Genomic DNA, 17,142 nt, shown 5'->3' on the forward strand with positions numbered 1-17,142 from the left:
AACAAGTGAATGCAATATAACACTTTTGTTCCCTCTGCTTGGATTTGCAGCTAGGAGTTGGGACAGAAACTGTTTCCACAGATAATTAACATAATTTAAGACATACAACTGCTGGGGAAATAGTAGTCAGCACCTGCAGTACTTTCCACAATCAAAGTGCAGGGGAAATGTCAACAGATCCTCAAAGACACCATGGGAAGTGCCTTCCTTTGCTATAGAGGGGGGAAGCTGAGATGGAAAAGATGACTTGCCCATTGCCATACAAGGGATGAATCAAAGCAGCCATTCATATCCAGGTGCCCCCTCAGCTCCACCCACTAAACACCACACCTCAGTAAAGTAACACATGAAACTATTTTAAAAACTGTTCACATCCATGCTCTGCATCTTCCCTTCCAGGGCACAGTCCCCTCCAGCTGATTTCTTTTTGCCTCCTCCTTCGTGCTGTTTCTTCTGCTTCTTGGAAAGTTCCTGATCAATAGGAGCAGGTCTCACAAATTTTATCAACTCTTTCAGACCTAAAAGCAGAATGAAGATGACATCAAATACAACCACACACCTGGGCATAACATCTGCAAAAAAGAATATTCACCAGTATCCTTTTTCAGAACAGAGTCCTGTTATTTCCATTCAGACAAGCTATACAATCCTGATATGCAAACCATATAGAACTGTAGTTTGGCCCATGCCCTTGGGATTATTCAGTAATCCCTGACCTGGATTGCCCAAGCTAGCCTGATTTTATCAGAACTCAGAAGCTAAGCAGGGTCAGCCACCAAGGAATACCAGGGTCACTGTGCAGAGGAAGGCAATGGCAAATCACCTCTGTTAGTCTCTTGCCGTGAAAACCCTACTGGGTTAACATAAATTGGCTGCGGTGTAGAATCATAGAATGATAGAGTTGGAAGGGACCACCAGGTTCATCAAGTCCAACCCGCTGCACAAGGCAGGAAATTCACAACTACCTCCCCCCCACACCTAGTGACCAGAAGATGGCCAAGATGCCCTCCCTCTCACCATCTGCCTAAGGTCACAGAATCAGCATTGCTGACAGATGGCCATCTAACCTCTTCTTAAAAACCTCCAGGGAAGGAGAGCTTACCACCTCCCGAGGAAGCCTGTTCACTGAGGAACCGCTCTGTTACAAAAATCTTCCTAATGTCTAGACGGAAACTCTTTTGATTTAATTTCAACCCGTTGGTTCTGGTCCAACCTTCTTGGGCAACAGAAAACAACTCGGCACCATCCTCAATATGACAGCCCCTCAAGTCCTTGAACATGGTTATCATATCCCCTCTCAGTCTTCTCCTCTTAAGGCTAAACATACCCAGCTTCTTCAACTCCAGACCCCTCACCATCTTTGTTGCCCTCCTCTGGACACGTTCCAGCTTGTCTACATCTTTTTAAAATTGTGGTGCCCAAAACTGAACACAGTACTCTATTTGAGGTCTAACCAGAGCGGAGTAAAGTGATACCATCACTTCGAGTGACCTGGACACTATACTTCTGTTGATGCAGCCCAAGACTGCATTTGCTTTTTTAGCTACCACATCACACTGCTGACTCATGTTCAGTGTTTGGTCTACTAAGACCCCAAGATCCTTTTCACACACACTACTGCTCAGACACGTCTCCCCCATCCTATAATTATGCATTTGGTTTTTCCTACCTAAATGCAGAACTTTACATTTGCCTTTGTTGAAGTGCATTTTATTAGTTCTAGCCTACTTCTCCAGCCTGTCAAGATCATCCTGCATCTTGGCTCTGTCTTCTACCGTATTTGCTACCCCTCCCAATTTAGTATCATCTGCAAATTTAATAAGCATTCCCTCTATTCCTTCATCCAAATCATTTATAAAGACGTTGAACAACACAGGGCCCAGCACAGATCCCTGAGGAACTCCACTAGTCACTTCTCTCCAAGTGGATGAGAACCATTAACTAGCACTCTTTGGGTACAATCTGTCAACCAGTTGCAGATCCACCTAACAATAATAGGATCTAAACCACATTTTCCCAATTTGTCAACTAGAATACTATGTGGAAGCTTATCAAAAGCCTTACTGAAATCTAGATAAACTATGTCAACATTATTCCCCTGATCCAGCAAGGTAGTAACTTTCTCAAAAAAGGAGATAAGATTAGTCTGACATGACTTATTCTTGAGAAACCCGTGCTGGCTCTTAGTGATCAGATCCACCCTTTCTAAATGCTCAAGGACTGACTGTTTGATGATTTGTTCGAACACTTTTCCTGGTATAGAAGTCAAGCTGATGGGTCGGTAGTTACCCCGATCCTCCTTTTTCCCCTTCTTGAAGATGGGGACAACATTTGCCCGCCTCCAATCTTCTGGTACCTCACCTGTTTGCCAATATTTTTCAAAAATAATGGACAGAGGTTCAGAAATTACATCTGCAAGTTCTTTGAGTACCCTTGGGTGCAATTCATCTGGCCCAGAGGATTGTTTCATTTAAAGAAACCAGGTGTTTGTGCACTATCCCAATGCCAATTCTAGGCTGCAAATCCCTTCCCTCATCACATGTTGTTTATGCCATGTTGAGCACCCCTTCCCTCACAAGAAAAGACTGAGGAAAAGTAAGAATTGAGGAGTTCTGCCCTCTCTTCATCTCCTGTTACAATTTCACTTTCCGGTCCACGCAATGGGCTTATCTTGTCCTTGTTCTTACGCCTACTTTGTACATAGGACAGTATAAAAGACGTGATGGCACTTGACACACACACAAGGTAGGCAGAGGGACAGTATAAAAGCTTAGCCTCTCCTGCCAAGCAAAGGAAAGCCAGGAACTATTACTGGACCAGCCTTTCATATGCTGCTCCTAACTTGCTGCTAATGGGCAGCAGAATAGCAGTCAAAAGAGCATGGTAAAATTTGGAGCATTATTGTTCTGTGTGTGGGTTAACCAGTAGTGAGTAAATTTGCAGTTAAAGGATAGTCTTGGTTTACTACAAAGAGCAAATATAGGGCAAAGTGACTTTACGGATCCCTTGCCCTAAGGAGAAAAATTACAGCCATTGCAGGGTTTGAAAGGGGTAGCCACAACCCCAGATGGTCACAGATGGTAATTTCGTACCCTGCCAGATATTTTGTTAGTCTTTAAGGTGCTGCTGGGCTCTTGCTCTGTTCTACTGCTAGATGGTAACAGATTTAGACAGCAGCAGAGGTGGTTTGATGGAAGAAAAAGCAAAATTATGGCCTGTTGTACTGAAAGGATCCTTTTTACCTGGTGGCATGAAGCTCCTTAATCTCTCAGGCACAACGATTCCCTCCTCTGTTTGATAATTTTCCAATATGGCACAGATAGTGCGTGTTGTAGCACACATTGTGGCATTCAGCATATGTACAAATTCCACCTAAGAAGGAAAAATCCATGATATTCTCAGTATTTAGCAACAAACAAAGGCAGCTACAAGCAAACACATCCTTTTTAGAAAGCTAAACAACACTCCAAAATAACCACCACACTATCTTGCTCACTGCACATTATATATACTTGTAAATAAATAAATGTCAAAGCTGGAGGTTGGATGCTTTGGTATTGCTTCTCTTAATTTTTCTCCCCTTTCTCTGGGTAAGTCATGCTGCCTACTTGGGTTTCTAATGTGTAAATATACGTTACTTCGCAGCAAGGGAGGTTACTTCGCAACCTACATTTTAGTTTCTTTCCTGCTGTGAAGCAACATACGTTTACATGCTAGACATGCTAGAGGTCTGGTGTGTGAGACCTACTGATAGATCAGACCAATTCTCATCAAGCTCAGCACTCGGCATTCCTTCACTAATCAACCTGATACCACAGGAAGGTTGAAAAGCAGAACATGGAAACTGTCATCCCATTCCTTCCCAGAAATAATGCATCAATCAGAATCACAAGTAGCATTCTAGATGTGGGCAAACTCTCAATGTATATAATGGATTGTGTTGTGTGTGTGATTTTGCCATCAAGTCACAGCTGACTTATGGCGACCCCGTAGGGTTTTCATGACAAGAGACATTCAGAGGTGGTTTGCCACTACCTGCCTCTGTGTGGGCTGAGAGTTCTGTTAAGCAAATAAAATAATTTCCTATTCTCTGCATTTTTTCCTTTACTGCCAGAACATATCAAATCATTTTCTGTGAACTTTCAAAATATATCGTCCATAGAAAATCAGCAGCCAGTTCAGAATCCACTCATACATTGGAGGGTATATTTACACTTTAGCTATATTACTTTGCTCTGCTGGCTTTAGTTGATGACCTCTGTCTAAATGTAGGCAAAAGTCAGGCCTCCCTGTTTTTTCAATTGGATTTCTCCACCACCTCTGACACAGTGGACCATGCCACCTTACTGAGGTACTGGGAGGCAGAAGTACGCATCCAGGGATGTGCGTTGGACAGGTTCAAATCATTCCTCACGGACTGGACCCAAAGAATTGCCACTGGAGACTGGTTTTCATCAGTGTGGGACCTATCCTGTGGGGTCTCACAGGGTGCAATCCTATCCCTCAGGTTCTTCAATCCACGGGAACTAAAGTTTGACTTTAAAAAGTGAACTTTCTAGACCTTGGAGCTGTGTTCAAAACCTTTAAAAGAAAGCAACAATAATCTTAAGGCACAGGAATCCAGACACAGATGAGAGCAATTCAATCTTTATTCATGTCTTACAGAACAATCCTAACCCTACCTCTGTATCATTTAGTATACCAGCTAAGCCCTATACCAGCATGCCGAGATTTGCCACTATAACTTTAAGGTACATCAGTAGCAAGGTGCACCAGTGCCACACCAGTATTGTTCTTGGCCTGCGTATCCCTGATGCTGGCACAGAACTGGATGATACTGGGGAATGTCAAAGGAACAGGATGGCTAAGTCAGTACCATCAACCTCTCCTGGGGCTCACCCCAGACACCAGCTTTGTTACACCAGCAATAACCCTGGCATAACTGGAAAGGTTCCCATAGAACGCATGACAATAGTGAAAATACAACCACTCCTCCCAGTCTCCTGCCATGCCTCGAAGCCACGGCATAGACTTAGAATGCCACCCAACTTAGAATGCCACCCAAGCCTGAAGCCAACCACAGTTCTCCCAAGCACTAGAAACAAATATAAAAGACTCGACACAACCTACTTTGTCCATCATCTTCTTGGTTTGCCCGTAACGGATGCGCAGCCGACGGGCTTGGTAGTCTGTGCAATTCGAGCACGAAACAAGCTCACGGAACGCTGCTGAACCTGGGAACCATGCTTCCAGATCCAGCTTCTTACTGGCAGCGTGATTCAAGGAGCCTGTAATATCAGGAAGAAATTTAGCCACTGCTTTGGTACAGTAATAACGGGAACTGACAGATGTGTCCTTCCCCACCCTATTAGTTTCAGAGATGCAAAACAAAAGCATGAAAGACAAGGGGCTGCATTCAGAAGTCAGCCTGAAACCATGAAACCATGATACATGTAATTTCTTTGCTGGGTTAGCATGCTTTCCTCCTCCTTTCAGACGCAGAGCAGAACTCCCTGGTTTGATGAAGATGCATTTCAGGCACTTCAGCAAATTGGTTATAGCTTCCCGGCACAAACTGAGATTTTATTTTATTAATACATTTATATGTCGTCCCCCCCCCCCCCAATACTGGCTCAAGGTGTCCCAGCAAAAATCTGACCGGAAGGTACCAAACAGTCCAGCGTTAAATGGACAAAACTGTATGGCTTTCCCTCAAACACAACCTTACTCATCAATTTACTACAGAAAGCACACCTAAAAGCACAGCCTCACATTTAAAATAAAATGAAAAACCACCAGTATGGGAACCTTACACAGCTCCTCAGGATGGGTATTCCAGAATGCTGGAGCCACCACCAAAACAGAAATTGCCTGCACTATGGCTGATGAGATAACTCTGAAGAAGGGTCCCAACAGAAGAAGGCCTTGTGAGGATTTGAGGAATGGAATAGGCTCATACCACGAGAGACAATCCTTCAAATAAGGTGGGTCCTAGATTGTGCAGGGCTTTAACAGTTACGATCAGAACATTGAACCGGACACAGAAACATACTGGTAACCAGGCAACTATTTTAAGATGGAACAATAAGCTCCCATCTGCATGGTCTAATCAATAGGTTAGCTGATCCTTTTTGTGATAACTGAAGCTTTGAGGAGTATTCAAGGGCAGACCCACATACAGTACATCACAATTGCTGAGGTTTGAAATAACAGCACCTTGGCCCTGCATAGCCAGTTCTGCAGAGCTCAGGAAGAGACACAGCTTCCACAACAAATGCAGCTGGTAAAAAGTATCTAAACTAATGTTTAATCCCAGTTTAGAATTCTTCGTTTGTGGGGAGCAAGCAAATTCTAATTTGCCCAGGTGCCAGCATTTGGACATCATGGCAAACTGGTACATAATCATATCATGAAGTTTTGAGTTGTACTCTGCATGCAAAGGAATGAAAAAGATGGAAGGCGCAAGGGACCACACAAGCATGGGAAACAAGTGTTCATTCCCATCTCAAACAAAAAAATATATGTTGCGACATATGAATACAGCCAAGCAGATACATGTTCACCTTGCTAGACTGGAGTGAAACAGTCTAAGAACTAAACATGGGTAGATAGCTGCAAGCCTGGATACAAGAGTAATGCAAATAAAGTTATAAATTATGGCAATTTCTAGGGAGATCAATTAAGCTTACAGTCTAGTAAGTTTATTCAGGACTGCATCATTAAATTCAGCGAGATATTTCTCTGCAAATATACACAGGTTCAGTGTATGTACCTGAGACAATATTCACAATGTGGTAAGGGATGCCCAGAGACTGATAGAACTCTTCAGCAACTGCAATCATTTCATCAAACATCTCCCAAGATTTGTTATCATGAGGTGACGCATAGACAAACTGTTCTATCTAGAAATGCAAAGAGAAACGTGGTATTTTATTTCATTATTCCCAGATATAACAAACATACAAAATACTGAAATGACAAGCTCCATTTCAGAAGTCGCTTTACTTCATCTGTTTAGTACTACTCATCAGCAGCAATGAGTAGCACTCTTTCAGAGATCTCAGAATATATCAACTATGCTGTTCCTTGTCTTGAGAAAATATATTCCAAAATCAAAGCCCTTTGAGACAATACAAGGATCCCCTGCTTCAGGCTACTTCCCCCCCACCCAGACAAAGCAGGGTGGGAAAGTGATGAAGCTCCTCTTTTCCTTCTTTTACCATACCCAGAACAATCTTCCCAAAATCTGTTCATTACCTTTTCAAACTGGTGCACCCGGAAGATGCCTCTAGTATCACGGCCATGTGAGCCAACCTCCTGGCGGAAGCAAGTAGACAGTCCCGCATATTTGATAGGCAGGTCTTCTGGCTTTAGCCATTCATCCCTGTGCAAAGCAGCAATTGGCTGCTCAGAAGTAGCAATCAGGTATTTCTCATCAATGGTGTTATCATCACTCTTCTCACTGCATTTGCCAATTACCTTGAAAAAAGGAAGTAGTGAGTGCATCAAACTAGAACAGCCACACATGATTATGTACATCAACTTACTGATCCATTTCAAAGGAACAGTAGCTTTTATGAAATAGAAAACCAGCTCAAGGTTCACGCTAAAACCCATGAGCTCTGTTTGCAGAAGGGCTATTTCCCAAATTCTTCAATGACAGCAAAGGATGTAGCATAGAGACCTACAGCTCAAGGAGAAAGTCAGTAAAACTGTCAGAACACATATCCCATGCAGAACTGCCTTTTGCTTGCCCAAGGACACCCAACCCACACTTAAAATAACTAGACCAGCTTGATAGGCCTATTAATTTTCAGTCCTTCTTGGAGACATCTGACCAAGACCCACTGTCAGGATGGGTGGCTGTGAGAAAAGAAAGGGTCTAAAGCAATGGACCCATTCAACCCAAGCCAGATTAATATTTGGGTGGAAAGGCAGCACATAAATGTTTTAAACAAATACTTGTATAAGACTGCATTCTTTCTGTCATAGGCCATTTATGCATGGGAGGTTTTGCCTTGGATTTGCAGCTCTCTAGATGCACATTTTTCCCATTCAAATACTCAAAATTCAACAGTAAGCCCCCATGCAGAGTTCTGAGAACTCAGATGGGGAAAATGTGCGTCTAGAGGTGGCAAATCCAAGGCAAAACCTCCCATGCATAAATGGCCATACTTGCTACTTCTGGTTCCTTCAGTATGAGGACTCTTAACCTCCACAGCATTGCCCAATTCTGTTCCCTGTTCAAAGGCCTGTTCAACTCAAGCCTCTTGAGAACATGGAAAACATCAGCAACACCTGAAGTTAAGCCTCTGAAGATTCCATGTGACTCCATTGAGATATGTAACATTAAGATATGTAACAATACATTCCTGGAAGCTGCCTTGATGCACTGCTGGAAGTGTCATCTTTTCCGGGCACCTTACCTTGTAAAGCTCTTCATCAAACTGACTTAGCTGAGCCACTTCCTGCATCACCTCTTTTCTCATGAAGAAGGGAGTATAAACAGGGGTGTATCCTTTACTAAGCAATGTCTGCAGGGCATACTGAATGAGAGCTTGCTCTAGGAAAACAAGAGGACCCTAAAGAACAAAGACAAAGAGAAGGGGAGGTGGACAAGTCAACATTCTGTATCACAAAGACCACCAGGGACTACCTGAGAACACAGGCACAGCTCTAACAATGTGTTACAACTCTGGACCTCAATTCGCGTAAGTTAGTGTCTTTAATATCTTTTCATTGTCTCTATGTTCCATAACTGATAACCATTAAGATACTTTGTTCTCACCTTAAGAAAGTATCCTCGGCTACCAGCTACAATAGCTCCCTTTTCTCCCTCATAGCCATCCACCATGACAACCAGGTCCACGTGGGAGTACTTCTTCCTCTCTGTACAGTCTCCCCATATCCTCTCTACTTTGTTATCTGCATCCTACCGATGTTGTGAAAAGGAGAAAATGAAAAAGGTTTAGTTTAGAGTTTTTCTGAACAATAAATCATTTCCTTTCCAAACAAGTATCTCAAAATTTTTATTTGTTCACACAACCCTGATCAAGTAACCCTGAAAAGGGGCTAGTGTGCAGAAGCAGCAAGGACCAAATTTGAAGGTCTTCTGACCCCTTGTAGTGCATGTTTCTATGAAGAACTAGTCCTTTCCTCACAGAAACACCCAAAAGTCCTGAAGTGCTTGCCAAAATTGCTATTTGCCCGCTAGGCAGACTATATTATCTCCATATCAGACAGCAACTGTGTTAAAGATTTCAATGCAAAGTTTAGCCAATCAGGCTTCCCCAGCATTGTTAGTTAAAATATGTCTTGCTGGATAAATGAAATTGATTACTAGTCAAGTACCATGTCTATATTCCGTGTATTTTCTAAACAAGATTTTGCACTTCTTTAGGGTGTTTTATATTTGTGCCTTCCTCCTCTGTGGGTAATAACGTTTTATAATGCAAAAAAACTGTAGTCACATTACAACCCCCCTCACCAGAGAGCCAAACTATACATTACAATTTTTACCGAGCTGGGTCCTGGTTTCCTGGACCCAACTCATGTCCCCTGCATCCACTCAGCAGCTGTAGGGAACAGATTCTTAAAAAAAGAAAAGGAGAGCCCAGACAGGCCTGGAACAGCACCACTGAAGAAACAGCATCCTCCAGTGTGGTTTTTGCACGGGAAAACAGCTGGGAAGGACTCCTGCCCCCCGTCACCATTTTCCCATGCAAAAACCACCATGGGGGGAAGTTATTTTGCCAATGTTGCCACATGCACAGACACTCCATGTAGAGCAGCAAAATCAGGGAAATAACGCCCAAGTGGTTTTCCTACAGGAAAACAACTGGCAGGAAGGGAGGAGCCTTTCCTCCCCCCACGGCACCATGCTGAGCCCATTTGGCTCTCTCTTTTTTTAGAAGCCGTCCCCCACAGCTGCTGTATGGCTGTAGGAAACAAGGCCCAACTCTTTAAAAATCGTAACAAGTAATTTGGCTCAGAGACTCTTAACAGCAAGTTTCAACCTGCAGTCCTGCTAGCATAATGTATCATTGTAGATGCACAAGACTGTTGCAAGAAGAACATATACCACTGCCGTTATGTATCTACCAAAAGGCTTCAGAATTTGCTCCTACCTCATCGTTGCTGATTGGCACGGAGGGATGAAGGAGATTTCCAATTTCTCTGAGGTTCTCAAACCGTTCTGCTTCTAGCTTTAAGCGCTCTTCATCACACTTCAGTATGGCTTCATCAATAAGAAGACGGATTTTCTTTATTTGGTTTACTTGAAGACCCTGAAACAAAAAGGAACGGGCACATCACAGCACATATGGAAGGTAAAGAGGGAAAATAACCCCTTGGAAAACGAGAAGCATCCTTCAACAACATGCTATTACTACTGACTTTAGCTTCACTTTTCAGCTGAAGGGTTATCATCAGTGTTAATCCATGATGTGTTAAGAAGAAGAAAAGGCAGCAGCTTGCCTGTCAGTAACACAAGCTTATGCAAAATCTCAGGCTTAGAGCACCTCATCAAGGACACTATCTTTAACTAACATTGGCATTAAGTGATCAAATGACCCCTAAAAAGGAGCTGAGTGAAGGTAAACAAAAGAAATACTTAAAACAGAATAGCCCCTTGCAAGATCTTCTATGATTCTCTCCAATTTTACTGCTCTGAACAGAAGAAACCTCATTTAGCAGATCAGCTCTTTAAAAGAATCCTTTCCCTTCAGAGTGGGCCTGCTAAAAAGTACAAATAGGCAAGGACCCGTATCAGTCTTTTAAAATGGAAAAGTACCAGAATGGCAAATATGACATATAACAGAACTGAAAATACAATGTACCTCAAATTTGCTGGGTTTTACCACAAAATAGAATTCAGGCCTAGAGCTTTTAGAGTGGATGATATAACAGCCACAAGCCCATAGTATAAGGCAGGAATTTTGTGACCTCTAAAACTGCCAAGACAGCATATACTATATTCCCAGCAACTGCTTGGCAGTGGCTTCTACACTCACTTGTCTAACAGCTGGTGCCTGGAAAGAACTTGTGCATGGCAGGAGGCATAACATCTGCATTGAACTGCAGCTGCATGGACAAACTGCAAAATTCTGGAGTTGATTTCTTTTTACTCCCAGAGCAGCAGCTGCTGCTGGGACAATGGCAAGCCACATCGGGCTATAACAGCACATATGACTTATCAAATTACTGATGAACGCATCCTTCCTTTCCAAATGCTGCAACCAGAAAACCTGAAGTTTTATAATCAGAAAAGTCAGTGTTAATTTGTTAATATATTACATTATTATCTTGCATTATGCTAACTAAGAGATGTAGCTAAAGAAAGCACAACTAAAGTTAAAGGATCTCAAGGAGCACAGGAGTCTGTAGTGGGAAGGGGGCCGTAAAAAGTTATGTCCTGTGAGTGCACAAGATCCAACCCAAGGACAACAGCTCAATCCCTGAAGACAACCAAGCAGATGATCAGAGTGACCAAGGACATAGAAGGAAGAAAATGCAATTAACACCTTTTCCAGTACATCCCCCAAACATTCAAGTGAAATGAGTGGGGGGAAATAATCATGAGAGCATACATTTCAGTCAATAATCCAAACAAGATGCTTGTGAAAAATAACTTACTGCTAAAATGTCTACTGTGAGCTCATCAAGATTTTGTGCATTTTCGGGTACATGGTCATCATTTCCTACTGGTTCTTTTTTCTGTGGATGGGCAAATGCAAAAACAAACATTAGAACTTTCAGGACACATGTGCCTCAAGTTTAGTACATGTTGATCACCACCTGTACATTTATGAAGACAGTAACAAAATTCTGATATTAAAAATATCCCTCTCTGATGTTTAATAAAAATGAAGTTACTCTAACAGAGCAATCTAAAGGTGTGTGTGTGGAGGGGGGGTAAATGAGGCGTGTCTGGGGACAACACAGCTGCATCACCTCCTGAGCAGCTTGCTGGCCTGCGCAGGAAGCTGAAAATAAAATCCGCCCCCCCAGGCTCCATGGAACTACTGATAGAATTCCATGGGGTACACCACAATTTTTGCCAGCATAACTTCCAGCCAGCAAATATGGGCGTTCCCAGGGCGAAAGGGCTTATGGAGTTAACTAAAATTAGCTCCACCCCTCGGGAAGGCCCCCTTTGGTGCCAGTGAGTGCTCCTGTGCTGGAGGAGCACTGCCGCTGAGGCTTGTTCATTCTCTCTCGTTATACCTTTTTTCAAGCATATCCATTCCCCCCATCCTTAGTATTCATTAAAACATCTCCAATTCTGCACAGCCAATGATTTTTCATACCATGATTCACACTGTATATATTTCCCACAAAGCTAGCTGCAAAATAAAATGGCCTGCCTGAAAATGTTTTGATAAGATGACAAGCAGAATCTATAACACCAATAAATCACACCTTCATTTTCTCTCCTATAGTTTTGCTGCACAGGTTCTTCAATTTGTTCAAATTGTCTGCACGGAATCTGCCTAGAAAGAAAATTTAGAAAGAAAATTTAACACCAGCATAGATGTGTTGAACTATCTGGTTACTTCTGTTAAAGGTATAAAATCAGTTAAAATATTTTGTGCTCTTTAAAACAGCTTTTTTAAAATAGAAAAATGGAGTACTGCATTCAATAGCTAACACCTCAAAAAGAAAAAAGGATCCCCTTCTAAAACTTTGATCAGTGCTATTAACTTCAAAATTTCTGCCATTTTTCTTTACATAACTCTGGGCATATTCTTTCTTCATAATGTATTCTTCCATCGAAGCTGGGTATTACATCCTTATACCACTTATGCGAAAAGCAACCTGCACAAAACCAGTGGAACATATCATCATATAACAATTTTAAGCCTGTGATGTTTGTTTAGCATCCCCTCAAATTAAAGAGCTTCAGCAGATCTGTTAGTTGTTCTATATGTGCACTAAGTCACCAGTGCAGAAAAACAGAGCTACGTAAATTTTGGCATAGGCTTAAGGATGAACACACAGATGCAGTTCTTTACTTGTTCTGTGAGTGGCTTTAGAGCTTAATCACAAAGCATAAACTAAGGTGGTCTCACGGTGAGGGCAAGAACAAGGTAGAGGGCCACCAAGTGAATTTCCCCATAAAGATTAAAACTGAGAAGTTTCATCTTTTTCTGATGTTAGTCTTTTATTATAGAATCATAGAGTTGGAAGGGGCCATATAGGCCATCTAGTCCAACCCCCTGCTTAATGCAGGATCAGCCTAGAGCATCCCTGACAAGCGTTTGTCCAGCCTCTGCTTAAAGACTGCCAGTGAGGAGCTCACCACCTCCCTAGGAAGCTGATTCCGCTGTTGAACAACTCTTACTAAAAAAAACAAATTCCTCATATCCAGCTGGTACCTTTCCGCCAGCAATTTAAATCCATTATTGCAAGTCCTATCCTCTGCTGCCAAGAGGAACAGCTTATGTATGTATACTTCCAAATACTACCCATTCAACTTCCAGGATTTTATTATAAAGGAATAAAAGGTCTTGGTTGATAAAAGGGCCTTTGTTTTCTCTAGTTATGATGGCAGCACTTTAGAGAGTCCGACTCTTAAATACTGGCATTTAAACATGCAAGACCACAATATAGAGGAATTATCTACATTCCTAATTGTGAATGTTACCCCAGAACGCAAATCAAAAAGCCACATAATGGCAGGGAAAATATTTAAAATACCCTGAAATTAAACCGCTCCTCCAAAATCACAGAAATAATGCCTGCTTCTTTAAGAAAAGAATGCTGTGAGATCTCTACAGCCCTGTTCCCCACCCCCACCCAATACTGCAAGTTGGTGGAGGTGGGGAAGAGAACAAGACACTAAAAAAGGTACAAAAGGAGGAAAGGGAAACAAAGGTGGAGAGAAGAGCAGCTGAACATGGAAAACAGAAAAGCTAAAGGTGTGCAAGGGGAATAGAAAAAGGGGTGTGTGAAGAGAGAGAGACTGATTATGCAATGGCAGAAGCATAAAAAGGTAAGTAGGTGGATGGGTGGGGAAGAGAGGGGCTGCAGGGGAAGGGAAAACAGAAAGGGTAGGTAGGTGGGGGAGAAACTGCTGACACTGATGGGGAAGGGAAAGAGGATTTTTTTACAATAGGGAGAGAGTGTGCGAGGAATGAGACCCCCCTCACTTGTGTAAATCTAATTCACAAGGTATTATTTAAACCAAGTACATTGTTATTGCTTTACACATTACTCATTTTTTTTACCTTCTCATTCTGATAGGTGTCAAACTTCTTTTCCCCACCCCTGATCCTTCCCCACTTTTAGGCCCCAATTCAGAGGAAGTAGTTTTTTCCATAGCCTCCTGAAATCGATTGGGTAAGTTAGCTGTGAGTATCCATTGATCTCAATGGTCCTACAAACAACTAACCTACTCTGGGTAATGGTTCTGGAATATTGCTTCTCAACTAATTCCCATTTTTGACAGTGCTTGGAAAATTAAGAAAATTACGACCACAAACAAATGGTTGGGAGCATAATATCGCTGTCTATTACCTAAGCGCTCCTACAGAAGAAAAGGATAGCTGCTTCAGACACCTAAATTGACAGACCCCTTCCCTACATTCTTTTGCAGCCTGGTTAGTGGGTATCAAGCACACTTCTCATATTTTGTAATTAGCTAACAGCTAAAGTCAACAACTTCCTCAAGTTAAAAGTTTTATGTTCCCAAAATGGTATTTCATAGAACAGGAGGGGCTGTGGCTCGGTGGTAGAGCATCTGCTTGGCATGCAGAAGGTCCCAGGTTCACTCCCCGGCATCTCCAGTTAAAGGGACCAGGCAAGTAGGTGATGTGAAAGACCTCAGCCTGAGACCCTGGAGAGCCGCTGCCAGTCTGAGTAGACAATACAGACTTTGGTTCTTGTAGGTTATCCGGGGTGTGACCGTGGTCTTGGTATTTTCTTTCCTGACGTTTCGCCAGCAGCTGTGGCAGGCATCTTCAGAGGAGTAACACTGAAGGACAGTGTCTCTCAGTGTCAAGTGTGTAGGAAGAGTAATATATAGTCAGAAAGGGGTTGAGTTTGAGCTGAATCATTGTCCTGCAAAAAGTATCAAAGGTAATGTGCTAATCATTGTCCTGTAAGTATCAAGATAATGTGCTAATGAGGGTGTGGTATGTTAATACTGACTTTGATGGACCAAGGGTCTGATCCAGTATAAGGCAGCTTCATGTCTTCATGTATCTTCTAGACAGAATTGTACTTGCTTAAAACCAACTGTAAGATATTGGTTCTCGTGGGTTATCCGGGCTGTGTGACCGTGGTCTTGGTATTTTCTTTCCTGACGTTTCGCCAGCAGCTGTGGCCGGCATCTTCAGAGGAGTAACACTGAAGGACAGCGTCTGAAGGACAGAGAGACACTGTCCTTCAGTGTGACTCCTCTGAAGATGCCTGCCACAGCTGCTGGCGAAACGTCAGGAAAGAAAACACCAAGACCACGGTCACACAGCCCGGATAACCCACAAGCACCAATGAACTCCGACCGTGAAAGCCTTCGACAATATTTTTCAACTGTAAGATAATTTGCCAAAATAAAAAACAAAACCCTTAAAAAACCCAGAAGTGTAACTCTCCAAAAGCAGCCCAGCCAATCAGAGAACGAAACGCTGCTGCTTTGGATCTGCAGCATCCATGATCATTGCAGCAGGATTGCATCAGCCAAGACAGCGCCGGCGCCTGAACAGCGACCTGCCAAATAGCGACCCGACGAGCGCTGAAGGGCAACGAGGCTCTGAAACGCCGGGGGAAGTCTCTCCTTTAAGACGTCTAACACTCGCTCCCTGTAACAGAAACTCTCCCCTCGCCCGTGGGGGGCCCTAGTCCTTAGGACAACACAGAGAAAAGCGCAAGGACCGCTGTCTCGAATGGCTGCTCTGTTGCAAGGGGCCCTCCCACCGGGCCAAGAACCACACCGCGGAGGCGAAACCCCCGGGGCCGCAGCCGTCCAGCCAGCAGGCGAGGCAGAGGCGGGCGAGGAAGGGGCCTTTGCAGGGAAAGGGAGGAGAAGAATCATAGAGTGGGAAGGGACCGATAGAGTTGGCAGGGAAGAGACGGCTAGATTCTCACAGGGGGGGGGGGTGACAGCGGGCATCCGGGTCCCATCAGCTACTGCCTCCCTCCCTCCCCCCGCACCTGGCCCCGTGAGCCCTCAGCCCCATACGTACATCTTCGCCAGGCCCCGTCGGCGGCCACCAGCGCGTCCACGAGGGCCGGGTCCTTGAAGCGCTTGAGCTGCGTCTCGCGGACGAGGGCCGGGTCGCCGCCCTTGTCGGCGCGGAAAAGGTCCAGGTCGAGCACCATGGTCGCCCCCGACGGACGGATCGGCACAGACGCGGGAAGCCACGCCCTCGCCGCCTGCGCCTAGCGGAAGCGGCCAGCCCGGCCAGCCGGTAGGGACGCGCGCACGCGCAGTGCGGAGACGGGTGGAGGAAAGGGACTGCGCGTGCGCTTGGACGTGTCCGCCGGTCGAAGGCTCGCGGCGCCGAGAAGGCAATAGCGCCCCTTCATGGTGAGCGTAAGGATCGCTCCTGGCGCATGCTCAGTCCGCGGCCGCCAGTCCTGGGCGCGAGGAACAGCTCCCGCCCTGGGATACTCTCCGCAGTTAGAGGAGAGCGGGGAGTCCCCCGAGGCTGGCTCCTTAAGCACCAAGGACAAGGCTAAGCGACGTTTGCCTGTGCTGAGGGGTCCTTCCCAGCAAAGAACCTCGTTGGGCTGTTTTATAGCCCCTGGGTTGAGAAGCGCCTTAAAACGTGTTAAATGTGGCTGGCTCACTGGCTCACCGTGACTGTGGGGGGTCTGCCAATGGCCAGGGCTTTGGCAAGAGACTGTTAACATTGGATGACTAGGAGTGGTTCCCTGGGTGGATAATTCAGTTGCAAGGGCAGGGTGTGAGGCGGGCGGTCTGCCAATGACTGTGGGGGAAATCGCCCCTTGCAATTCGTGGTAAGAGATTAGAGTTTCTGGCTGCAGTTGGAGGGCAGCCCTTGGGTGTGCACAGAGAGATGAGGGAGCATGGGTTTGGGGGAAAGCTGGCCCCCAACAATCCGCAGCCTCCTGAGGGACTGGCTACGTCCATGTGCTCTGCATGCATACTTTAAATAAAGAAAATATTGTCCAGACACC

At 44.3% G+C, this 17,142-nt stretch overlaps 1 protein-coding gene across 1 annotated transcript; it reads right to left on the bottom strand.

Moving 5' to 3' along the window:
• Positions 1-335: 335 nt before the first annotated feature.
• SARS1 (seryl-tRNA synthetase 1) lies at positions 336-16,321 on the bottom strand. The gene is made up of 11 exons (XM_056845618.1): positions 16,185-16,321; positions 12,421-12,491; positions 11,635-11,715; positions 10,128-10,286; positions 8,789-8,932; positions 8,427-8,582; positions 7,258-7,479; positions 6,773-6,902; positions 5,131-5,288; positions 3,243-3,372; positions 336-518 (listed from the first exon to the last, which is right to left on the bottom strand). The coding sequence occupies exons 1-11, from the start codon at positions 16,318-16,320 to the stop codon at positions 358-360; spliced, it is 1,548 nt and encodes a 515-aa protein (XP_056701596.1). The 5' UTR covers position 16,321; the 3' UTR covers positions 336-357.
• Positions 16,322-17,142: the final 821 nt, after the last annotated feature.

Source organism: Euleptes europaea, chromosome 2 (assembly GCF_029931775.1).
Source record: "Euleptes europaea isolate rEulEur1 chromosome 2, rEulEur1.hap1, whole genome shotgun sequence".
Taxonomy (NCBI): domain Eukaryota; kingdom Metazoa; phylum Chordata; class Lepidosauria; order Squamata; family Sphaerodactylidae; genus Euleptes; species Euleptes europaea.